Below are 25,807 nucleotides of genomic sequence, written 5' to 3'. Positions count from 1 at the left end.
TGTTCTCTGATAAGCCCTCCAGCGCCCAAATAAATCCACTTCATTTTTTCCAAAGTGGTACGGAGTCTTTTAAACTAACCAAATATTATGCAACCAAACAGAAATGCACAAGTATTTAAAGTAACAAAAATATATGCAAAAAATACAAACTCATTGTAAACATTAATCATTTACTTAAAGTTTCTGCAAAAAAATATAGTTTTTAAAAACACTGGGGTGGTAGGGATTAAGGCAAATTTAGCGAAGTTTCGGACATTCTTAATGACGGAAGTGGGGCATAACCTGTTACGCAGCACATAAATAAATCGTATACAACCAAACCCACATAAACGAACCCCGAAGTATGCAACAAATGATAATGTGGGCATATTACAACTGTTACATTGTCAAAATAGCAGAAACCTGACGTCTAATACCAGGTTTGACCGTGTGTACCGGCATCAGAAATACTATTTGTTGAACAAATGAAGGCCAGTCGGTATCAACCACAGCGAATTTTAGGGTTTAATTTAGTTTGCGGTACATTGCTATTTGGCATGTTGAGCTTTGCCTTAATTTAATACGATTCACCTATTTAAAAAGATTGCAGCCCAGTAAAAATGGGCCCTACAGCACCATATTTTCATTAACCGAAAAATTATGGCTGCTTTTGCCGTTACAAACTTTTAGTCATCCTGCCATTCACTGTCGACGAAACGCCATAGCATAGCGTATTGTATATTTTTTTATTTCAGTCAACATGCAAGTGCGGCGTGTCAATTGTTTTCAAAATGCATACAACCGATAGGCCAAGTACTGCGTCGCACAGTGTCTGGCAACACAAACAAAGAAAGACATGAAATGTAAAAAAGTTGGAACATATGAACATACATCCAGATAATTTGTCAAATACTTTACAACACTTGCGATTTTTTGCGACGTTATGAAAGTATTTTTGCAAAAGATGCTATGTAGACAATGAATAAACACGCGAAAACAGTTGGTTACTTTGTTGACTTTATTGACGTTCTACTGTAAATAGCAGAGGCAAGCAGATCGGCTATATCTGCAATATCGGCATCTACTGCAACGACGAATGTTCCGTCCAGGTGTGTAAAAGAACTACTGCGCTTGCGTTGAGTCTAAATAAAAAACAGAAAATTAATGTAGATTAGCATATTTTGTTCGTTTTTAAATCACATTTTTTCAAGCAAAGCATTTATGAAGCCTGTAAACGACCCTGGGATAGACTACAAACAGATGAAACACTTTCCAAGAAAAATTGGGTATCGTCCGAAACCGGAACGTTGAACGTATGTTGATTTCCTATAATATTTCATTCAACAAATATCTACAAACACCATTGTGTCTACAATGTCACAAACACTTACATCGTACGAGACCAGTTGGGGCAGTAACGACGCCTTTCCAGTTCCCACACAAAGAATTAATGGATGAGTTGTTCTTTCATGAGAATCTGTAAAAGTTGTAAAACTTTACACCACTGCACTGGAAATAGCCTGTGTTTCAACAAAATATATTTGGAAACAATGCGCAGTAGGTCTAGTAAACCACATACAGTTTTGACCAGAATATTAACCTGGCGCTGGGAGAATGTGAGAAACAGTGTTGGCATGAGTTTGGAGGACGGCCACTGGTTTGCTGTCCGAACGAATGACATGATTGTGCAACGGTTCACGTACAACGACGACATGCCCACTGTTTAAGCCCACCCACAGGGTGGAATTCAGGCGATCAACAAACATACTTGTCACGAACGTCTTTCCCTTCGCCTAAGCAAACACTTCAAATAACGGGAGAGAACAATTCACTGTAGTGTTAGCGACACAAACACACAATCTGAACATCTGGAACATCTCCAAACAATTTGAGAATCTTAAAACCAGGGAGGTATTTGCCACTTACGTCGGGAACAAAACTTGCCACATCCAGCCGGTTTCTTTGGGCACTACCCGACTGCCAGAATTTGACTACCGAGCTTTCATTACAAACCACGTATAGAGCGGATTGGCTTACTGCTAGGTGACGAATTTGTGAAGACTTCGTTTCAACTGAAATCGTCTTGACTGAACATACTGATGGGCCTCCTGTTAACAGTAAAGAATGAACAAAAATAACAAAAGAATTTCATTTTCATCACAACTCTTAGAGATAACGTACCTGAATCGACCAGATTTAATGAAATGACAAATTTCCCACAACCCACATGAAGTTTGCATCCAAATGACTCCATTGCAGTTATCGGCTGTGAGCATGCAATTTCATTTAGTTGTAGTTTGTTCATTTGACGTAGTTTGACGGTGTGTTTCTGCAAGTTATGCAAAACTGTTCGGCGGGAACGGTCGTTGTGTTTTAACTAAGTTACATACAATCCTTACCTGACTTATCTCAAACACAATAACGGTTGCGTTTTCCAAACCAGCAACAACAAAACGATGATCAGGGGCATCTATGCAAGGAATTTAAAGATAATAAGTGTTATTTTTATGGTAAAACAAAATAACAAAACTACTTGGTCTTTTACACAACTAAACAATCATTTGTTCTCATGCAACTTAATTTTAAATGCATTTATATTTAAATTTATCTGGACAAAAGCTTACTGCTTGGAGCATGTAATGTGATGCAAGTTACACCCGTTTCCAGTGTAAACAACACTTCAACATGATCTTTGGTACAAAAAAGAATTTCACCCTGAACAAACAGACCGTTTAAAAGTCAATACTTTAATATGGGTTCACCCCAAATCATTACCTTAGTTGTTCCAGCAATGTAAGTTTCACTGCAAGTGTCAATGGGTTGGCCTTGTCTAAGGCAAACCATGCCTGAGATGCTAAAGTTGTCGAATTCACAAAACTGTGATTGGTTGCCGAACTGACAAGTGTCCAAGTTGATTGTGCTGTTGATGAGTTGGCTTTTATTGGATGTTGTATTTGACAACCAAATCAGCTGCTATCAATAAAGAGATATAACATGGAGGTTTCATTGAACACATTAAAAAATACACTGAAGATAATATTTTACAAAAAATAACAACTTACAGAAGAATTGGGACTGGTCAAGTCCTCCTTTGTGGTCCTTGCTGCAAGGCAAAAAGTAAATTATAACTTTATTGTTCTCATCAAATAGTAAAATCTTACCTCGAACATTGGTGGAAAAGCAAATGCAGGAGACAACTTGTGATGAGTGCAAGTATTCCTGCATCCTTTTGAAAAATACAGTTAATTTTGTATGTTTAATGAGTAAAAGATACTTTTTTTCTTTTTTATACAACCTAAACCAAAACTAAATGCACTGTTAAGAAAACTATTACCTTATGCAACAGGAGTCAATATTCACAAGGACTTCGGCTAACTCCTTAGCTGTTGGTCTGTTATCTGGATTTCTTTGCAAACACCTGTCAATCAACTTCTGGGCATGTGGCCATGGAAGAGATCCTTCATATGTTGATATTAAAGAAGGTTTTATTCCCTGCAAATTGATTATGTAGATAATTAAAACATTACAGCAATGCAAATTAATTAAGTTATGTTTATTTCACTTGGTGAAAGAAAACATAGTAACACAGTAGCACTAAAACAATCACAAAGTCAGAAATAGCTGCATACTGTTAAAACCTTATGGAGGGCAAAATAATGGATGGTACAATTGGTGGATCATGACAAATCTGCTACAGCTACACCATATTTTGAAGCGTTATGTGGTAAAAGCTCACGAGAGAGTGAGTTTGTGGCATTGTGAGTATAACACGACTGTGGTAAGTAAAACACACTGCTTGCTTGCCTTCATAACAATGTCATCTGGGTGACTAGATGAAAGTAATTCTGATTCAGTGTTCTGCTCTTCATTCACATAATCGATCCATGGTGATCTTCCAACAGCTATTTCATGCAACATTAATCCAAAGGAGTATATATCACATTTAAATGAATAAGGAAACAAATCTTGGCTCTTGTGTTTTCCTGAAAAAATGTTGAAATAAATCAATACCTCAAACTTTGGTGATAAATTATGCTAGGTCCTGATTCCTGAATGTATGCAGTTTATAATACCTAATTTATGTTACCCAAACATATGGGGGTCTTAAATTGTGATATTGATTTTTAGCTGTTATTACAATTTCAATGAAACAATACCTCCAGTTTTTATGGAAACCACTTCTGGGGCACTGTATCCCGGACTGCCGCTGGGACTGGGCACTCCACCTGGAGAAACTAGGGTAGAAATGCCATAATCTGTAATTTTAGAAATCGTTGCTGAGGTTGGTTCAAGTGAAAGCAAAAGAACATTGTCAGGCTTCAAATCTCTGTACACAATATGCTGAGAGTGCAAAAATGAAAGTCCATCCACAATTTCATACACAATCCTAAAGTGATGAGTCATTGTTTATTACTTCATGTTTGTTTTTTCTGTGAATTTCCATATTACCTGTGCCTTAAAACTGGCAGTAATGCTTCCAAGCGTTTTGGGGGTGTCATTTTGAACATTTTGACAAGAAGATTACCCAGTGCTCCAAACCTGGCGAATTCGATTGCAAACATAGGTAACTGAAAAGTTTGATTTAAATATCCAGGAGGAACAAAGCCAATGAAAGAAATAATGCTTGGGTGTTGATGCTGAGCGAGAATATTTAGTTCCTGAAACAGATTAAAAAACAAACTATTTATTCTGACCAAAACATGAAAGCCAATATTTGCATCACTTTGTTTCGACAATTTCTTTTGTCATCATCAGGTCATGAGAATTAAAAGTCACAAAAACGTGGTCCTGCTTTACACGCAAATACTGGCTGTGATTTTTTTGCTCAGAATGTATAAAACAGTGCACTGCGTACCTAAATTATTTACTGTTTGCTAAAAAAAAAAAAATAGTAAAAAAACAAACTAACTGCTCGAAACATCCTGATCAATGAATCAGGGGCTGAAATGTGAAAGGTTTTAATTGCAACATCTTTTTCTTTATATTGTGCTTGATACACCGACCCAAACCCTCCATCACCAAGAAGATTGTGAGCAGTTCTTTCAAATTGCAAATGCTCTGGATGTATTCGTAAATCTGCTTCGAAGTCTGATGAAAATTGAAGCGGTAACTTTCTTTTTACAACACTAATTACAAGCTATCATTACCATCAAAATTGATTTCAGGTGCAAACCATGATGTGGAAACTGGATCATTAGGGTGGTTTGGACATTCAATTAGTATTTCACCATCCTTAGTAGTTTGTACTTCATAGCCAGAATCTACCAAGTCTCTTAACTTTTTACTGCTAGTAGCATGATGTCTAAAAAAAGTTTTCGAGTAACTGCTTGAGGCAACATATCAGGCTGTAGATTATAAGTTACATACAGAACACTGTCAGCCACTTGGTTAATGCAAAAGGAATGGACAGGTTTGTTTTTAGTGTAAGTTTTTTCATCAATGCACTTTAAACATGGAGAGTGATGGGAAAAGAACGGGTTTCCAGCCAGGTCTTGATGTAACAAGCCAGGGTACCACTCTTCGACGAGATTATTAATGTGATCAACAACTTGTCCAAGAATAACCTAAAACATACATTGTAGTATTTTTATGAATATATTGCTTACACACTACATTGAGATAACTTACAATTCCTATTTTTGTTCTGGGCAGCACAATTTCCAAACCTTCATCTTTTGTATGTGTCCAAGAAACAAACTCAAATTCTTCCTGACTGTAACATACCTTAACTTAAAAAATATCAACAAAACTATAATATAACAATGTTTACTTGTGGGAAAGTTCACGAGCTGTGTCCAAAGCTTCTTTATACATTTTGTTGCCATGTTGAAGTAACAAAAATGTTGCTTCGTTTTCAGATTTCCACTCCATATACATGCCTTGTCTCCATGTTTTGATTTTTTCTGGTTTGCAATGTTTGCATTTTATTTTACTCTGCTGTCTCAAAATCAGGTCAGAAAAACTGAGTAGCCTTGCTATGAGTCTCGGCCAAAATCCCATTGGAACATACGTCATTGACAAATATCTAAATTAAAACAGTTTTAGTTGTTAACTTCTAGTTACAAATTCAAGTGTTAGTTGGTCAGAATATATTGTATAAAACAAATACTTCATCAAAAGTCACATACAATTTAATTACTTAAATATTCATTGTTTACATTCAAAACCATCTTAGGTTCAAAATATAACATGTTTTGTGCAATATGTATTTGAACAAAATCCATTAGTATGGGACTCATAGGTTTAATCAGAAATTAATTTTAGGCCCAGTTTTGTGGACCAATTGTAGCATAATTCAGTGTATCACCGTTATCAAACTGTTTGGTACCTGACAAGCATTTTTTCAGGTAAATCAGGAAGATTAGGCTTTTCGATTGGAAGCTTTGATGGCACCAAATATGTGTCATCATCTTGCTGTAGAACTACCTCAAAGTTTTCAAGCAATCGGAACAAGGAGGGGATAAAATCTTTGGGGACTGCAGTGGCAAAACCCTACAGACCAGCAGTATGATATAATGAAACCAACCATTTTTTATGTTTCAACTCACCTCATCAGACAACAATGTTTCTATCAAACGTTGTTTGCTTATAAGTTCAGAGCTTATGTACGGATTCACTTTATACCCACGTTGTTCTTCCATGGAAATAACCTACAAACAGATTCTAATTTCAGACGGTTGTTTTCATAGTGGTGCCAGTATATATGCCAGGGCATTTTTAATCACAAAATGGCTGTTAAAGAATAAATAGGAATTTTAAAGTGCTGAATGAAAATTTAGAATTACAAAGAAAAACAAGAAAATTTAGGTAAACTTCTAATGTCATACAAAAAAACAACAACAACTATGTTTTATTTGAAAAACTTGTCACACAATGGAATGTCATTAGGAGTATTCTGGATCATCACAGAAATACTTTACCTGGGCAATTAGTTGACAAAGCCATGCTGGTTTAATGAAAAAATTGTTGTGAAGTCCAGATCGTGGATCATCAAAATGAAGCAAAACTCCTGTTTGGTGCAGGTACTTCACAGCAAGCATTAGTTCTGAACCGTTTTCAAATAATGGTTTATATGCTGTTCCACAATCTTGCACAAGGCAAGCAAGCTCACTGAAGCTAAAAAATATAAGGAAAAAGAATGAAAAACTTAGTACCTGTGCTCAGGTTTTTTTTAAGGTTTGGTTTGGGTGACCGCTAAGTAGTTTTAAGAGACCGCAAGTGTTTCATTTAAATACCAAAAACTGTAGTTGTAGTTGCAAGTCCAAATTTTGGGAAACTGATGGAGACATTTGGGGGACCGAAACGGTCCCCCAAAACAACTCAAAAAAAACACTGCCTGTGCTGATACCTGGTTTATTGTACCAAGAATAATGAAAAAAGCTTTGATGAACAGTTATTTACAATATGGAAACATGGTTTAGTAATACAGGCAACACTTTAAATGCACATGACAAAGACAAACCAAATACTGTATAACAGCTGTTTGTGATGCATATTTGCAAATATACAATGCCTGATTCAAAGGATCAAAAAGTTTACATGATAATTACCAAACAAGGAAATAGTTATCTTTAACAATATAAATGACAATATGGTTATCTTTAACAACTTATGTCCTCTTTCACTTGTTAGATGTATTTTGTTTCCAATGTGTGTGTGTTAACTATTGTTAAGTAAAAGACAAACATGTGCTTACTTGAGAACAGGAAACTCATCTTTTTCTACTGCCTCTTTTCGCAACATATTTTCAAGTTGTACATAACTAAATGGAACCATGCCACCAACTAAAGGATTTCCTTGGATAACAGAATCTACAAGAACAACAAGCAACAAGATAATACATATTGTAAACACTGAACTAAACAATTGCAAAAAAACCTAGCCACACATACCATTCAAAACTGTACCCAACTTGGCTTTCAGGTAGGAAATGCTAGATGACCCTTCTCGAACATCCAAAAATTCATGCAAAATGTGAGGAGTAGTCCTGATGTTGGGAAACCATTTGTTTTTAGACAAACTTTTCAGCTCTTTGTCCAACACAGAAAACAGCTCATCCCTATGGTCACTACATACAAAAGATATGTGTTGATTGACAAGCTGACATACAATAGCATATTTCATATACCTTGAGACAATATCAGCATGGGATGCAACTATGAGCACTGGACAATGTGAAGCTCTTGCATGGATGGCAGTTAACCATGGCTTTAATGTTGTAAGTTGATGAGGTCCCTTTGACCCATCATACACAACTAGGTACATAGCTCTTTCTGATAGAAAGCAAGGGTGTGTGGCATAAAAATCTTCTTGTCCTGCAAAATCCCAGGCACTGACTTGAAATGATCTGTAAGAAGGGAATGATGGTGTCACAGTTATTGTACATGTTTAGTTAATAACACATTCACAGAAACAACAAGCTTTTTAAGTTTTTCTTAGTTTATAGCAATTGTGGCGTTTTGGTGCAGACAAATCCACTCCATTATAAAACCTGTTTAATTCCAAAGATATCATAAATCCAAATTGTATTTGTCAATAATATTATCAATTTGTTATCAATTTGTCAAGAATATTATGAAATTGTTAAGAATATTATCAATTTGTGTGTAATCAAATTCTTCTGAATAGTACTTAGTACTTATTTGAATTTGAATAAAAAAATATACTGATTTCTGATTACATTTCAAATAAAGAGTTGTGTAAAATAGAAGTATATAATCTTACACAAAAATCACTTTAAATTCAGTACCTTCGGTATTCAGTACTCAGTAATAGGTAAATGGCAATTTTGCAGAAACTCATTAAATAACATAGAATTTGATAATTGACCTGTTTTTATGTTTTAGTGTCCATTCAGTCACATCAACACCCACTGTTGCCAATGTTGCATCATGCTTTTCTGTTCTTTCCGAAAACATAGGTATCATCCCTTCTGAAAAATGCCTTCTTCTACTTTTGTACTTGACAAGAGATTGCAACAGCGTTGTTTTTCCAGCCTCTGGATGTCCAAGTAGCATCAGTTTTACACGATTATGTGGCACTGATTTTTTGAGGCGTCCATACAAAAAGGCACAAATTTCTTGAGTTTTTCCTAAAACACAATTTCGTTAAGTGTTTCTGATTTTTTAAAGAAACTAACACTCATAAGGTTTTTGCTGGCTTAAATCACAATAATTAGTTGTTTTATTTAAACTTCTTGTTGAAATGATTTTTACCTTCCAGCACAGATGTGTGAAAACTAAGTTTGTTGCCTTCAATTGCTAATTTTTTTAAATTTGAAAGTCTCCCCAACTCATTTGGAAGGGTATTAAGGGCATTTTGAGAAACATCAAGGATCTAGAAAAATAGTAATCCATAAAAAACATGAGCAAACTTTTTGTACTTATATTACCATATTACCATATTACCTCCAAACTTTTTAGGTTTCCCAATTCAGGTGGTAGTGACTGAATCTTGTTGTGGGACATATTTAAAACTCGCAGAGTGTTGCATGAGTACAAGCAAAATCTCTCTGCTAAACCGGAAATGTCTTTTAACAAGTTCTTTGACAAGTCCATCCATATAAGTCTCTTTGGTTTCCATAAAAAGGACTCAGAAAAGAAAGACAAGTTGTTTCCTGACATGTTTAAAGTCTATAAATAGAGACAAGCAAATTAAAGTAATCCTTTGCACCAAAAAATAATTATGGCTTGATAGAGTTGTACCTGCAACCGTGATAAACTGCTCATCATGTCAGGAAAATTTGACAATGCATTATTTGCCAAATCTAAGTACTGTAGAGGACAAGGTTGTTTGCCATCAAAAGCCATTTGCAAATCAGTCAACTTGTTCTATCAATAAACAGGGTTAATTCCACGCCTAAAAATGCAGAGTATTTTGGTCACCAAAGAGTAAATCTTACTGAAGCAAGATTCAGATGATGCATCTTTGGCATTACAAGAAAAAGAGAGGAGTCAATGTGTTCAATCTGGTTTTGCTCAAGTTTTAAGTGGAGTAATTCAGGAAATTGAACTTCATTACCGATGGAACTTGCTTCTAGACAAACAAAGAAATATTAAAAAAAAAGCAAATTATAAAAATCAACTTGAAACTATTACCAGGCACGTGAACAGTCTTTAAACAGTTTCCACTGATGTCCAAGTTGCTCAAGATATCCATGGTACATGTCCAGAATGGAAAACTTGTCAGTTTATTATTTGATAGTTTTAGTGTGGACAAACATGAATGTTTGGGCCAATCCAACTGCTGTTCCTCATGAACAATCTAAAAAATATAAATATACGAAAATAACGTAATTAGCCCTGTAAATATTGTTCTTAAATAAATGTTGGTTTTATTACCATTCCATCATTAGTCAAACTGTTGCCAGAGAGATCCAAGCTTTTCAACTTAGTGCAAGTTTCAATGACTTCCAATGGAAATGTTGTTAAAAGGTTGTTTGACAGAACAAGCTCTTCAAGACTTTTGAAAATCTAACAAAAACTGTTATAAACTGCACTTGATATTCAGGTTGTAAGGTAGATTTTACCTGTGGCCAGCCACGTGGAATTTGCGACAAACAATTTGAGGCCAGATTGATTCTGAACACAGTTTTGCACAGACTTTCAACAGCTTTTTGGCTTAAAGATAAGAAGGAATGAAGAGTTGATAAGTTGTTGTTTTGCAAATTGATTTCCTGTTACAAAACACAAATAACTAATATTACAGTGCAAACAAATGATTAATTTATTACAGTAAGGGAGTCAGTTCAAAGCCTCTTGTAATTAATGCAGTGTAGTAAAACAAATAAAATGACCTACCCGAACATCTATGCTGGTGACAGATGTAGGAGGGAATGGAATATACCCAACACTTCTTTGTAAGTTAGTGTCATGAGCCATTTCAGATATCATCTCTCCATCATAGGACAAAAACAAACTATCCCTAAATGCCTGTCTAGCCACGGAACTATACAAAAATATGTTTAGTTTTGACAACGGTAAAAGCTAAACAACAGATTGGCACTTATTACTTCAGATCATTAAAGTTTGATGATTCATCAAAAAATTCCTTCAGCAATCCAAATGGCGACCTAAGTTTGTCATAAATGAAGAAGTATGTATGACAACAAAATCCGTAAAATTAGTGAAGAACACATACTTATGTTCAATAAGAAAAGTGAATATCATATGAAAATCTTCATTATCATCATCATCATCAACATGACCTGAAAGATAACCACATCAAGTAAACAAGAACCTCTATTTTTTACAAAAAGTATACCACTGCCCAGTATGTCCTCAATATTCAAGTCACATATCATCTCAGCAAGCCGAACACAAGCACCACCAAACTGCAGTTTCTTTCCCAATTCACGTTTCTAGAAAGACAGAAAAACATTCATCGCTTTGTTGTTACTTGTTGTTCTTCATACAGACATCAATTTATTATTTTTTGTGACTTGTTTGTTGATTGGAGTCTATTACCTCAATTAGTGACGGAAAAACAACTTTCAGCCACTGTGGTTTAAGATTAGGCAAGTCCAATCCATTCCATTCAACTATGCCATTTTTATCACGGTCCATAAGATACCTTTCAAACAACAGTTGCTATTTTTTTCATGAAAACCAAAATGTGTAAGAACAGTCATATTTAGGACACATACTTTAAGAGTAGCTTTACTAAAATAAAACAGCCAGTAATGTAGAACAAAATGAAGGCATATTACCACAACAAAATGGGAACAATTTCATCTACATTTGCCATGACACAATATTTTAAACAATGGGAGACATCATCAATTCTTGCATTCCAGAATCTACAATGTTGCATAGTTGTGATTGTACAAATAAGTGCTTTGACCTGCCAAGTAACATATTTGATCAAAATTTGCACATAAAGCAGCCCATCAAAGACAAACAAACCAAAGACAGATCGTGACGATCACATGCAATTGATAAAGGTGTTTTATTGGATGAAGAAACAGCATTGATATTACCACCAAGAAGTAAAAAGAATAAAGTTTCATTGATTGAACCAGTTTCACAAGCATTCAACAAAGCCGTGTTTCTGAAAGTAAAGGTGGTGTAAGCATGCTGGGCCAGCAAGGTTCCAACTCAATCACTTCATTAATAAATAATTTACAAATGTACATTCAATTATCACAGGCAAAAACAAACAAATAGACAAAAGTTAGACTTTACATTTAATTATGATGACATTCCACTTGAAACAAATACCATTAAAAAACGCAGTCATGATTACATGCACATTGGGTGTTTACTTGACCTTTTTGGTGCTAATTAGGTGTTTGAGTAGCTGGAATGACTGCCAAGCAGAGTAGTTTGACCCACTACCTACTGGCTAAATGTATTGGAAAAAGTTGTATTTTACTAATGCCAGGAATTTACTTTGGAAACTGTAAACACCTTGCAGAAAAAGCATTGGTATTTTGTAGGGACAATAATAATTAAATGGTTATACAAAAGTAATTTAACAAAGCAAACCAAAATAGTTATGGCCTAAAACCACCCATTAACAAACCATACCAGCTAGTTGCCATAGTTTTACTGAAGTTGGCAAATTAAGAAAACGAAAACTGGCAAAAAATGCAGAATCATACATGCATTTTTACCAAACCTGATTGGGTATAGGTGGCAAAACCAAATACAGTAATAAATTGGTACAAAACAAAAAAATGAATAGAAAGTGGGTTAAAATTGTCAAAGATGAAAATTTAGACTTCAATATATTTGTGAAGTCAATAAAGTTACAAAGGTAAACACAAAGTAAAATACCTGAACTTTGATGGTGTATGTGCTACCATTAAGTACAAACAATGCTGCAGAAACAGAAAAGCATTCTTGTCATCCTCATTTAATGGAAACTTTTGATATATTTTTGAAAGCATTTCAAAGAGTTGTGTGTGGATTTTGCTTTCCACAACTGTGTCAAATGACGCTGTATGCATTAGAAACATCTGTAGTGGCACATATTTTTGTTAAAGTTATGTTGTGTCATCTATTTCTATGGATAGTACCTTGATTGTTGAACAAATATCTGTAACTGCTTTACTTTGCAAATCAGGACTTTTTAACATAGTGGCAAACAAAAAGCAAATGTCTCCAATTCTACTTTCAAGATCTTGAAACCTATTACAAAAGTGTTATTTTGAGTTTGAGTGAGATGTATGTAAAGTGTTATTTTGAGTTTGATTTTGAGATGTATGTTTTTAGATAAATTACATTTTATTCAATGACATACTCAGAGTAATGAACAAGCATGGACACAAGTTTAACAGTCTCAAATTGAATTTCTTCCACTTCAGCATAGTGACAGGAAGCATGAACAAGTGTGTCGATAACTCCATTGTCAAGCAGCATTTTATGCTCTGTAACGCAAGTAATCTTGTGCATGCAATAAGTAGAGAAAAATTGAAAAGCTGCTAAAACAACAGAGTTACCTAAAGGACAGATAGAATGGAGGCATTTTATGCCATATAGTTGAATATCTGAAGACTGGACAAGAAAACTATTCATTCCAGTTAGAATGCAAGATGAAAATGGTAGATTGTCGACCTTGTCAACTAGGCATTGGTTGAGACACAGAGATTTACACTTGGAAATGTTTTCATCACTTTCTAAAATGCAAATATATGAAGAAACATGTAGGAAATGCAGCTGATGTTAAAAAGACAGAAAGGTTACCATTTAGGCTTTGCTTTCCAATTAACAAATGAAGAAGTTTGAGTGTCAGCAGCAAGACACTTTCATTCTTCAGTGACACCTACATAAAAAATACAATAGTCATCAGCTTACAAACCTACATTTAAAAACATTCGGGATGTTTACATACACATTACAGTGACAAGTTACTGAAGAAGAAGACAGCTTTTAAGGAAAAAGCTGTTTCCATTGCATTAGTTGTTGGACACATTAATCACCATGGTAGGGGTTTGGTAAAATAAATTTTAGAGATTTTTCTTTCAATAAACACAAAAAAAGCTAAACTAAACAGTGATTCAAGGATTGTGTTACCTTAAGTGCAGATGGAAGTATTGCCATAACACCAGCATTCATACAATGAATAAAGTTTTCAGGACAGTTGTCACTTAAAGCTATAGCTAGTTTTAAACTACACAATAAATAGTTCAGACTATCTCCATTTGAGAATGATGTATCACGATATATTTGAACCAAGTCCATGATGTTGAAATACAATCCTGAAATAAATAGGCAAAATTTGACTGTTAAAAAAGGTCTGCTTGCTATGTATGGTGCAGAAACAAACTTAAACTGAATTGTTTGCAGGATTTGTCTAAAAGATACAATATAATATTTATCTATGTGTTTGTTTTTCACTCACCTTTGTTACCATACTGTGTCTTTATATCTGGATATGCTTTTAAAAGTTCCACAATTGTGTCTGTTACAGATGATAACAATTTCTGGTTGCTTGTGTACGATAACAAAACAGCCATAAAACAATTTCCCATGTCTGATTGATTAATCCTAAGCAAAAGTTAAACTTTACATTATCTACTGCATTTCTTTGCTTGAAATTTAAAAGTACCTTGCCGCTATTGGCAATCCATGTGCTTGTTCATCTTTGAGAACCCTGCAGATTATAGTTGCTTTAGAGCTGTTATGAATGTAGAAATGACTTTTTTTGAAGAAACACAAGGGTTTTGTATTTCTTCATGGATTTAAAAAAGATATTCAAATAGCAAATTTGAGTTTCACCAAGTGCTATTGTCAAAAATGAAAAAAATATGCTACTATGAGGATTGTTTCTATCACAACATTATGTTACATAAAGAAGAAAATGTCCAAGCGGTTTGGTGGTTTAAATCAACTGAATGTTTTTCTGTACCTGGTTGCCAATCGACAAGCAGCTATAATCTCATCTGGAGAATCTGGTTTGCTATGAAGTATTCCAATCACTTCTTCCATTTTTCGGTTTTTAAATTCAGGTTTGGGACATGGTTATTTACGCTGAATTCGTCCAGCAAGCAGTCGGTTAAAAACTCAATAAAAGTTGCTGATTGCAAAGTCAAAACGCCCACCCGTCCATATCTTAAATGCAAATTATATTGAAAGTTTGTGGTTGCTGCAGTTGTCTGTTGGTATTGCCAATAGGGGTTTCCCCAATATTCCTATTTCTAAATCAGTCATGCATAACATCACGTGCGTAAAACAAACAGCTGATCGGGTAAAAAAACAATGGCATTTAAAATTAGACGAACGAAACTTGTATTTTTTAAACGCCTTCTCGTGATTTTTTCACGGTGACCCCAATTTCGTAGCCTGTTTTCAACAAAATTTCTTTGTTTTAACTTTTTTGGGTTTTTTCTATGATTACAAAATCTCGTATTGTATTTCAGGTCATTTTAACCATAATTTAAAAACCTAAATGGGTACATAAAGGCACCAGAAAGTATATAGGCAAGAGGGGGCACTTGTATTCCCTGAAATTGTGATATAAATTGACTTTGGTAGTTATCTGTTCTATCAAGAGAATCTCATGAATGAAAGATTATCTATCATGATTTGGACCTCATTAGAAAATTGTCTTTTGTGTCCATGCATGAAGTGTTAACACATGTGGAAACAATTAAGCTAGCTTTGAGATGTCTAAATTTGTGTTGTTACGTTAGACTTAACTTGCCTTTAAATGATTTGAACCGTATATCAAGCCGACGATCGACAACCCTAAAATTTTGATTTATCCAGCCCCTTTATTTTTGTAAATGTCACTATGAGAACCAATGTTTTTACATTTTTACGACACTAGTACTGAATGTGTAAAAACTAAAAAGCCTGTCAATTTTACTTCAGAATTTAATGCTTATTACTTCAATTTGTTTTTCTTCTGCCAGCCACTGCAGACAAGGGGTACTAAAAATCTCACAAAAGTTCAAGGGGTTTTAGTGGAAAAATGTTAAACCACTGATCTAGATTGCATACCTTTTTTGTGAAAAACCACACAACGCAAGGTTTTCGCACTTTTTTATAGCACCATTTGCGAAAGAAAAAGAAACATACGCATAATACTCTAAGCACTCTCTAGCACACAACAGCGGTAAAACGATAATTCTATAGGGCAACAAGCAAACTATTTGCACAACATTTTTCTTATTGTGGCAACGTAAAAATTGCTTTTCGTGTCACAAAACTCTGTGTTGTTAACCGTAAATTCAATGTGCAAGTAGAAAAGAGAATTCCACAAATACTAAAAAAGTTCGCTCATACGGGATACAATAGAAATATTAAAAAATATATGAACAACATTTTGTATAAAAATCACGCATAGAATACAAATTGTAAATTATAAATGGCTTAAAAAGATATAAATGTCGTGAATGTAATACTTAAAATAATGCAATAGCACTTCAGGAGTTGCTGCTCTCTGATTACAGCAAACGGTTTATGTATGAAATGGTTAAAGAACCAAAGGCAAGAGCAGCACGCCATTGAGCAGCTATATACCACTGGTACAGGATTTACGCCTGTATCACAAGTTGAAGTTGACTAAGATATTAATGAAGTAACTTGCTGAAAATAGAAAAATACTAAACCCAAATCTAGAATATATGTGACATTGCATCACAAATTCTGATTTTTTGTAATTTTGAAAGTGCAGTTTTGGGCAAAAACAGTGCAAAACGAATACAACAAGGCCTCTTTATCACTCCCCCCTCCCCCCTAAAAAAAGACGCAACACCAAAAACATAACAGAACAACAGGTAAAGTTTAAATGCACTCGGATTGGTTCCCTCTCAAAGTGCAGTGTAATCAGTCAGGTCGGTGGCAATTACGAAAAAAAACACATACCTTAGGTAGGATAACAATAAATCTTTGTTCAATCTTGTTTGCCCCCAACAAAACCGACAGACTGAGAGGGGACCTTGGCTTAAAATCAAACTGAAATTCGCTCTGTATTAGCAAGCGACGCCAGCGTCTTAAACGTTTCTTCCAACAAAAAACGAAATATCACAGACCATTGTTTGCTCAAAGAGTTCGGTCTGTGATTCCAAAATCTGGTTCACTTTCTGCCTCCAGCACCGATCGCCGTCAATGCGGATTCGTTGATGACTGAGTAGCCCTGGGTGTAACTACCCAGCTTTTGCTTTGGACTTCCGGACGATGACATATTTTTGATAATTCCTGCCACCGGTTTGCGACCGACTCGCGGAGGAGTAACGTTGGCTTGCACGGCCGCTTGGTGGATTGTGGTTGCTGAGCTTGGACGCTGCTGTGGGTTCTAGAAAAAGTACACAATGGTGTATTTGTTTTACAGTACGAAACCGTTTTCAACGCCAAATGAATATTTCTAGATTGAAGGTTGAGTTGAAGACATTTGATTTAATTTGTTGATGAAATTTGGACATTTTAATAAAAACGTACTTCTAAAGGTTTAGAGTAGATTACTTAAAATATCTTTGTTATGCTTTTTTAAGAAAGAAGGGCACATTTGTAGTATAACAGGGGTCAGCAGGTCAAACACTGGTCAGCGGACCTATACCGTTCATTATCCGGGTTTACTATGTTTTGTTTTTAGGGGTTCGGGTTCGGTTCAGGTTTAAAAAAGTCCATGTTTGCGGGTTCGTTTTTTTTTTGTGTCGGGCAAATCATCCGTTCCAAACAGATTTTAAACCGGTTCAATTTCCCTTTCGTTTAATTTTGATTCTACCCATCATCTTCATGGCCTTAAAAAAACTCCAAAAGAATTTTGACCGTGCACTGTTTTTTTAATGTCAAAAATCACAAAATGTAATACAGACTGCATTTTTTACTGGTTCGGTTCCGATTCGGTTCCAACCCTCAAACAAATTATAGGGTTCGACTCCGGTTCAGGTTTTTAGAAAATCGTAATTAGCGGTTCGGGTTTAATGAAATAAACCGCTCAAACCGGTTTCGCGTGCTCGGGTTCAGTTCCGGTTCGAGTCCCTGCTTTTATCTCGCCGCACAAAAACAATAAATTATGTATAGACTGGACATAAGGTATAAAATGCGGGTACCACAGTCTAGTCACTACAGTACTATCAACCTGAGATGGCCGACTCTTGCATTACAGAACATGTACGTGATTGCAGAATTTCGTGAAATTTCGACGGGCAACACAAGTTGACTGTTTTCATCTATTTACGTTTTACATTACAACATCGCATATTGACGACCACTAAGTAACAATAAATGATATAATTTAATTAAGTAACAAGATGCGTTGGTGGTAGTTGGTAACAAAAAATACTACAACTTTATTTCACAGGTCAACATACTATAATAAGTATCTGGTGTCTGGGAAAAAACAAACGCGTAATGGTGACACACCACAGCAGATGCATTTCACAACAGAAGTTGCACATCCAGCAGGTGGGCGGCGGGTTAAATCGTAACATCAAATGATTGTCGTGGGAACAACCCACGCGCGGCAGTGTAGCTTTGTTTATCAACATAAGGGGAATATGGACCAAACCAGGCTCGGGTTGCAAATATAAGCGTGGGAAATTATCATATACCGCCACACAAGGGTCGCTACGACCTTCTCAACGTGAATTTGTCTCATTTCGCTGTGCGTACGTCCACCTAGAACATTTTTTACCCTGATTAAGGCAACTGCATATGACGTCGAAACGTCGGTGCAAAAATACAATTGCCATAAGAGCTCTAAAAAGTTGATATTATGCCTGGCAGCTTATATATATATAGAGAGAGAGAACAGTACACGTTGATTTTAATCTTATTTTCTGGTTCCAGAAATTTACCAATGAATGAAAAATCATTTACTGTACAAAGGTCCCATGAGGAATATACCGGTCTAAACAAACGTGTAATGCAGCAGAATATATTCTCAAACTTAAAAACAGACCTTTTGCTAAATGACCTCATCATAAAGGCAACACTTCCGGTACTTTATAAAAGTTAGAAAGAGGAAGTGGCTTGGACTTTTGGTTTGCATTGATTTTGGCCTGCTATGCCAACCTTATGTTTCATGCAATGAAACAAAGACAAACAATTATGTAGTCTCCACGGCCAGATTTGACATCATTGATATGGCGCTCGTGATTGGTCGAGGCGTCCGGGGTCTAGAATGACAGGAGTGGGGACGCCGAACGCACAGACTTACGTCACACAATCAAAACGGAGAAAGTGATCAGCTAACAATCGCATATAGGTTCGCATTACACTGATCAGTATCACGTTGTCTCGTGGGAAAGGAAATCAAAACTGAGCAAACGGTATCTTGTGTGGCCAGGATAACAACGCACCCGCCCTGTGATTTGAACAATAACTAACAGCGGGGTTGAGGATGCGAAACGAGATTTAAAAGCGAAGCTAACAAATGATTGTTGAAACAGATATCAATACTTCACCAACGGAGGAAATTAAATCTCCTGCTAGATGTGCCTCAACCTATGCTAGATGTGCCCCAACCTATGCTAGATTTGGCACCAGAATACCTATTTGTGGACTTAATAAATATGAAAGAATTAAAAACAGCCTTTGGGTGGAAAATAGTTGTGCATATTGGCATGTGATCACGATATCACGCAAGCCCATTGCAGAATTATCAAAAATCGAAAAATTGAAAACAGTGTTGGGTTAAAAAAAGTTATGTACGTCGTGAACTAGTCACGGTCTCAGGAAAAGCATTTTGTAAACTCAATAATGAAGAAATTGAAAACAGTGTTGGCGTGAAAAATATTCCATATGTCGTGAAATTATCACCTACTCACGAAACTCTTTTTGCCGACTTAATGAAAAAGGGTAAAATTAAAAACAGAGATGGGGTAAAAAAGGATCTATACGTCGTGATGTGACCACGAGCTCACGAAAACTGTTTGCGGACTCGATCAAAATGGACAAATTGGAAACATTGTTGAGCTGAAAAAAAGTTCTCGGGCTCACGAAAAGCCTTTTGTCGACTAAATAAAAATAGGAGAATTGAAATTACTGTTGGGTTAAAAATTAGTTCCGTGTGTTGTGAAATGATCACGGGCTCACGAAAACTCGTTTGCAGACTCAATCAAAATGCAAAAATTGAAAACAGTAACTGAGTTAAATATTAGCTGCGTCGCGAGGTGGTCACGAAATCACGAAAATCTCCATGGACTTATTTGAGGCTACAACTAAGGGTTGACAAACACTGTGTTAGAGACTAGACACTCACCATTCGGGAAACGTTGATGGTCGGGTTGTCCTGGCGCGTCAGAATTTTGTGCCCGTAGCCGGAGTTGTACTGCTGTGTAAGTGAACGTTGTCTGCTGGCGCCGTGACCATTGTACATTGGCGCCGATTGCTGTCGCTGCTTCATTGTCGACTGAAAGTTTAAAAATAGGATTTAGCAATTGTTTGAATATAAACACGTTACGAAATTGTAACGATAGACCATGGCCTGAACGTACTAAAAACGTACACTCATGGACGCTTAATTTGTTAATTGAGTCTCCAACTTCATAAAAAGTATTAAAGCACTTGTTAATGTCAAAGTTAAAACCACTATGGCAACCCTATTAGAAACAGTTCAAAACCATCTGGTTACCAATGGGTTTGGGCTATATTTGATTTACAGAAGCTTCACATTACAAGTACAGTTGTAACAACGACGCATTGCTTTCATACGTTAGTTAGTTAGTCAAACAAAACACGACAGCACACAATATACACAGAACAATCGGTCACTTCATAAAGCAATCTGAAAATCTATCACAATTGTTTGTAAGTTCACTACACGCGTATTGGCACTCGGCAAAACGCTTTCCATACCGCAGCGACGCTATGGTGCCTTTGTACCGACGATTTGAGTGCACTGTGGTTGAGGCGTTGCTGCCGAATCGACTCGCGGTTCTGTTTCCATAAAACGAAAGGGGACAATATAAGGACAAACATAGGGAACAATACCCGCACTTTTGCCGCCTACTTCTCAGTAAACAAAATAAGTTATTAAGGCTGCTTACCCCATCGAAGCTGTCTTGACGCTGGACAGGTTTACCAGCACTATGAGCACGTTGGACTTGCTTATTGCTGTGGTTCTGTTGGCCGCCTGCCATTTTCACTGTACGTCCGAAGGCCACGCCGTACTGACCCTGAAAGAAAATTATGTAATATTTTTTTGTACTTTAAATTCGTTGCTAGGATATGATTTTCAAAATTTCTAGGCCACAAACCGTTTTAGCGCTAGCCCAAATGCTTGTAGACCTGATCAAAATGCAAAGTAATGAAAACGGTGATATTTAAAGATGTTTATGTATGAGTAGGGATGCCCTTAGACTCCCCCAAAACGGTCAATGTGTAATTGAAGTCTACAATCTAATTGTTGATGACCATTACTTAACATTTACCATATCCATTATTTTAGCCTGCTGCTTTTTGAAAAATTGGCCCAATTATTTGGAGGCAAAATATGAGAGTCATTATATTGACAAGCCTAAGAATCCACCTCTCAAAGCATGCTAAAGTAACTATTAAATGGCTATTACAAAACAAACAGTAGGTGTTGTACCTGTGGAGGCTTCTGCACACCATTCATATGAACTTTTTTCTGCTTTTCCGCTGACCCATTGTTAGCATGAGTATATCCATAGTGGAGTGGTCTGTCTCCAGCTGCTGTTACTTGGTAATGATTGTTGTGCGTTTGATGATTATTCTGTACATAACCATTAGTATGGTAATGCCTGTCTGCCGTTGTATGCTCGTAAGCACGGTGATTTTCAAAAGTGTTTGCGATATGCTGAACTTTTCCTGACTTATGATATGACTGATGGTGAACCTGTTGAAATGAGTGGGCCACACCCGAAACAAACAGTTGCTAATTAAAGCACTGTATTTCACAAAATAGGACAAAACAGATTTTATTTTGAATTTGTTAACACTTTGGTGTAGATCGCTTTATTTGCACTTGTAGGTAATTTGATTTCATAAACGTTTTTGAAGATATGGTTTGTAACACTATGTACGGATCTGTTCAAAAGTTGAATGATGAAAATAATGGCCCAAATAGACGTAAAAAAGCAAAGTGCTTTATTTTTCGAACTATTCGGCAAATTTTGGTTTGTGTATTTTGCCAAATTATTTTTTACCTGTTTAGGTTCTGCAGGAGGAGGCTCTTCAACTTCATTTTCCACTCCACTGTCAACATGCTGAAAAACTACTTGTTAGTTCCCATTACATACAAAACTTGCAACATTATTAACCAACATTCATTCAGAGAGTTGGAAACACAACATGTTTTGTGAAATATCTAACATTAGCTTCATTTACTTGTTGTTTTTCTTTAAGAACTGTTCTTCTTTGTCTTCTGGCCATTGTCTTTCTCTCAGCTATCATCTATGGTACAAAAGAGGTCATTTACTATGTTAAAGAGTAACTTTTAATGCAGATTTTCGTTGTCTAACCTCATACAGTTTGCATCGATATTCTGCAACGCTTAATTGAATATCATCATCCAGCGGTGGCAAGACATCATAGTCAAGCATTCCTTCATCTCGGGAATTGTGAAATCTACAACATAAATTGGGAAAATATTTTGAACTTTTTCCTCATTAATGCTTGGTCTAATGTTAATAAACAATGCTGATAAAATATGCAACCTATGCACACTATGTCTTCCTATGTACTATGCAATGGTTCATGTAAACAGAATCTATTCCATTAAGCTACATTAAAATAGGCAATTTCTTTTCAGAGTGGATAGCGTCTATCTACATAGATTGCAAATTGTTTTATTTCTCCAGTCCAAAAAATAGGTGACTGGAATAGATTGTGTTTGCCTAAAGCAGTGGTCGGCAACCGCCGGTCCGCGGCCCGGTACCGGTCCGCGACGAGTTGGTTACCGGGCCGTATAATTTTTCAGGTTAAATGCTACAAAACATTTTGCCCTTGTATCCCGGGGTTGATAAACTAATTTAACGTTTTTATCGCTAAATATTTGTAGTTTTTTGAAGACCGGTCCGCGATGAAATTTCACCTTCTAAAGCGGTCCGCAGTGCAAAAAAGGTTGCCGACCCCTGGCCTAAAGCATTGTCACTGAATTGATTGTGCAGTTTTTTAAAATAGATACAGTGAATTGCAAGATTTGAAACAGTGCATGATGCTAACTAGTGTTTAAGAAGATTGCATATTTTAGCATGGTCTGAATAAACATCATAAACCATTGACCCCCAATACAGTACTATGCAGTTAATTTTACAACTTAGATAAAAAAAAGTAAACTGCTTACTTGGCAACATATGGATGGGCAAGGCATTCTTTGGCAGAAAGTCGTTTTTCAGGATTAAAGACCAAAAGATTTTCCATCATGTTTAGGGCATCTTCAGGAGCATCAGGTATCAAATCTCGCAATGATTTTCGTGGCCTACAAAGTTGCACAATGAAACAATTGCACAATGTTCTGCAGCTTTTTACTGAGGTCTGTATTTATCTGTGAATTTGCTATAAAATAGTTCTGACAAAGTTTCAGATCTTTCATAGTTCATTCTCATTCCTTCGATTCCATTATTCCTATTTTAGTGTTTCACTTGTTTCATTTGTTGTTAATATCAATGCAAACCCAGTCCTTAACAAATGCATACCTTAAGCTAGCTCGCTCTAAAATAGAGTGTCCATATTCAGACTGTATAGAATCAATGTCATATTTGGAAGGTCGTGGAATAACACTCATTATCCTCTCGATTTGATTTAAGGTGGAGGATCCAGGAAACAGGGGTTTACCGAGGAGAAGTTCGCCCAGGATGCAGCCAACTGACCACATATCAACACCTTTTGTGTATCTGCATGACGAAAAAGATAGGTAAAAACAGTATTTCTTAACCACTAATTTTCCGAAATATCATGTTTTTCAAAATATATTTAAAGCATAATAAATTCATAATTGAAACAGTAAAACTAAAACCATAAAAAGCTTTAGACTGAAATTTTCTGAACATCTACATCACAAATTGCAGTACATTGGCAAAAAAAGAGAAACAGAAAGAAAAACTTAACCTTTATTCAAAACACAAAATTAGGTAAAACATTTCATTTTAAAAATATTACACATGTTGCTGAATTACAATGCATTATCACCAAATTTACAGTGATCACCTAAAATTGCACTAACTGCTTGGATTAAATCAATCATAGCTGTGATATTACCATATAATTGTGTAACTAACCCATTTAACATGTATGAACCATTACAAAATGCTATTTGGATTTTTATTGACCAAGTTACCTGGGAGAGGCAAGGAGAATTTCTGGCGCTCTGTACCACCGTGTAGCGACATATTCTGTTAATGCAGGATTTCCTTGACCTTGTTCAGCTTGCTTTAACTGTGTCAGTGACCGGGCAAGACCAAAGTCACAAATTTTCACAAAGCAGTCACTGTCCAGAAGGATGTTGGATGGCTACAGAACAATGTAAAAACAACAATGAGTACACTGGTCAGCTTATTAGCAATATAAAATAATGCATAATGCACATAATACAGACAATAAAGTTTGATGTCTAAGTTGGACCACTTTTTACAAGATATACATATTTCACAGAATGGTATTTGTATATGACTCAGATATGTCATTTAAAAGATAGATATTATGTTCTAAGTACCTAATGTTTACATTCCTTATACTCAGTATCAGGTGCTCATAATTATTTAATATTTTTTTGTTTAAACATATAATACATTGTGAACATATGTTAGTAAAACTGAGCCCACATTCAAAACAACAGATTCAAACCTTATGATCTCTATGAATCACGTTTCCAGAATGCATGTACATGGTTGCCTTCAGCAGCTGATACATGATGTATCGTTTGTGAATATCTTTCAAAATGTTTCCTTTTTTGATCACAGCATGAAGATCAGTGTCTGGTAATAAAGCGATTCATCAAAATAAAGGTAAACTAGACCAAACAAAAAAGCGTCACATCAAAAATTACCCATGAATTCAAATACAAGGTAAATGTCCCTGTCATTGTCAGCCTTCATGACATTCAGCAGCTTGATAACATTTGGGTGATCACCAAACTCCTTAATAAAAGCATATTCATTTGTGATAACTGATAATTGTGCAGGTGGTTTACTACAAAAGCAAAGTGAGGTGTACCTGGAGAAACATTATCTCTCTAAACGTCCGTTGGGCATCTGTGCCGTTTCTGAATGCATCAAAAATCTTTTTTAAGGCCACCACTTCACCAGTCCTTCGGTCGAGGGCTTTCCACACAATGCCATATGCCTGAAAACAAATTTTAATTCAATACATGGTTTTCACTTAACAATGACATTCACAGCATATTTATAAAGCTCTTCTCGCAATTGTATTTCTATTCCAACGTTTCGCTGTCCTATACAGGTCGCCTTCATCTGGGTAAATAAGGCTGAATTACCCTGATGAAGGCAATCTGTATAGGTCATCAAAACATTGGATTAAAAATTTAATTGCCAGAAGAGCTCTATAAATGTGATATTATGCCTGGCAGCAATAGCTTATATAATGATGAAATTCACAGATTGACAAGGTCAGCCAAAATCAAACGCAAATTACAATATGGCTTACCCCCTTTCCAAGTCGACGCTTGATTTCATATTTTTCAGTAATATGGGGATCAATGTCATTGCTCATTTTCATTGATTTTAGTTTTGAGGAATGTAAATCTCAGTCTTTCAATTCATTGATTAAATGTCAAGTTTTTTGTCCTAAATATATGCACAAAGTTTTAAACACGTTTATAGGAAAACAAACAGACACATAACTAAGCAAGATAACAAACACGAAATTTTCTATCACGCCCCATTAATGAACACAAATTTCACAATCAGTTAATTCACTTTTTTTATTAACCCGTTAAAAAACAGACTGACAGACAT

At 35.8% G+C, this 25,807-nt stretch overlaps 2 protein-coding genes across 4 annotated transcripts; both read right to left on the bottom strand.

Moving 5' to 3' along the window:
* Nucleotides 1–706: 706 nt before the first annotated feature.
* Nucleotides 707–15,115, bottom strand: LOC145229778 (leucine-rich repeat serine/threonine-protein kinase 2-like). The gene is made up of 49 exons (XM_080095107.1): nucleotides 14,830–15,115; nucleotides 14,530–14,574; nucleotides 14,323–14,468; nucleotides 13,995–14,179; nucleotides 13,665–13,743; nucleotides 13,421–13,597; nucleotides 13,222–13,348; nucleotides 12,998–13,109; nucleotides 12,756–12,937; nucleotides 11,883–12,027; nucleotides 11,687–11,820; nucleotides 11,445–11,550; nucleotides 11,242–11,338; nucleotides 11,119–11,185; nucleotides 10,991–11,050; nucleotides 10,779–10,926; nucleotides 10,508–10,654; nucleotides 10,320–10,451; nucleotides 10,077–10,242; nucleotides 9,881–10,014; nucleotides 9,684–9,809; nucleotides 9,387–9,611; nucleotides 9,195–9,315; nucleotides 8,809–9,070; nucleotides 8,108–8,326; nucleotides 7,872–8,047; nucleotides 7,676–7,790; nucleotides 6,900–7,095; nucleotides 6,528–6,629; nucleotides 6,308–6,471; nucleotides 5,750–6,004; nucleotides 5,608–5,692; nucleotides 5,347–5,543; nucleotides 5,127–5,281; nucleotides 4,889–5,067; nucleotides 4,429–4,637; nucleotides 4,137–4,366; nucleotides 3,784–3,962; nucleotides 3,314–3,471; nucleotides 3,141–3,205; nucleotides 3,042–3,082; nucleotides 2,755–2,952; nucleotides 2,604–2,694; nucleotides 2,379–2,449; nucleotides 2,161–2,308; nucleotides 1,906–2,087; nucleotides 1,580–1,772; nucleotides 1,371–1,456; nucleotides 707–1,121 (listed from the first exon to the last, which is right to left on the bottom strand). Exons 1-49 carry the CDS (start codon nucleotides 14,907–14,909, stop codon nucleotides 984–986), a joined length of 7,035 nt encoding a protein of 2,344 aa, XP_079951233.1. The 5' UTR covers nucleotides 14,910–15,115; the 3' UTR covers nucleotides 707–983.
* Nucleotides 15,116–15,948: 833 nt separating this feature from the next.
* Nucleotides 15,949–25,655, bottom strand: LOC145230072 (extracellular signal-regulated kinase 2-like). 3 transcript variants are annotated; one of them, XM_080095443.1, is made up of 15 exons: nucleotides 25,497–25,655; nucleotides 25,047–25,175; nucleotides 24,880–24,970; nucleotides 24,678–24,808; nucleotides 24,172–24,344; nucleotides 23,531–23,728; nucleotides 23,179–23,313; nucleotides 22,355–22,460; nucleotides 22,221–22,286; nucleotides 22,040–22,099; nucleotides 21,463–21,729; nucleotides 20,918–21,046; nucleotides 20,727–20,807; nucleotides 20,131–20,280; nucleotides 15,949–17,220 (listed from the first exon to the last, which is right to left on the bottom strand). In XM_080095443.1, exons 1-15 carry the CDS (start codon nucleotides 25,566–25,568, stop codon nucleotides 17,002–17,004), a joined length of 2,007 nt encoding a protein of 668 aa, XP_079951569.1. In that variant the 5' UTR covers nucleotides 25,569–25,655; the 3' UTR covers nucleotides 15,949–17,001. The 3 variants fall into 3 exon arrangements, with proteins under 3 accessions (XP_079951569.1, XP_079951571.1, XP_079951570.1); XM_080095445.1 differs by having other exon boundaries at nucleotides 21,463–21,606; XM_080095444.1 differs by lacking the exon at nucleotides 20,727–20,807.
* Nucleotides 25,656–25,807: the final 152 nt, after the last annotated feature.

This window comes from Phallusia mammillata, chromosome 5 (assembly GCF_965637545.1).
Source record: "Phallusia mammillata chromosome 5, kaPhaMamm4.hap1.1, whole genome shotgun sequence".
Taxonomy (NCBI): Eukaryota; Metazoa; Chordata; class Ascidiacea; order Phlebobranchia; family Ascidiidae; genus Phallusia; species Phallusia mammillata.
The sequence above is the reverse complement of the archived record's forward strand: the minus strand, read 5'-3'. Positions and strand labels throughout refer to the sequence as shown.

Coding starts and splice junctions, on each gene's coding strand:
- LOC145229778 (XM_080095107.1), bottom strand. CDS start 14,909: ATGGAAGAAGTGATTGGAATACTTCATAGCAAACCAGATTCTCCAGAT. Junction 7,791..7,871: donor GTTGGGTACAGTTTTGAATG/GTATGTGTGGCT, acceptor TTGTTCTTGTAG/ATTCTGTTATCCAAGGAAAT. Junction 2,450..2,603: donor CACATTACATGCTCCAAGCA/GTAAGCTTTTGT, acceptor TTCCTTGCATAG/ATGCCCCTGATCATCGTTTT.
- LOC145230072 (XM_080095443.1), bottom strand. CDS start 25,568: ATGAAAATGAGCAATGACATTGATCCCCATATTACTGAAAAATATGAA. Junction 24,809..24,879: donor CCTTGTATTTGAATTCATGG/GTAATTTTTGAT, acceptor CTTTATTACCAG/ACACTGATCTTCATGCTGTG. Junction 22,100..22,220: donor TTCTTAAAGAAAAACAACAA/GTAAATGAAGCT, acceptor GTAGTTTTTCAG/CATGTTGACAGTGGAGTGGA.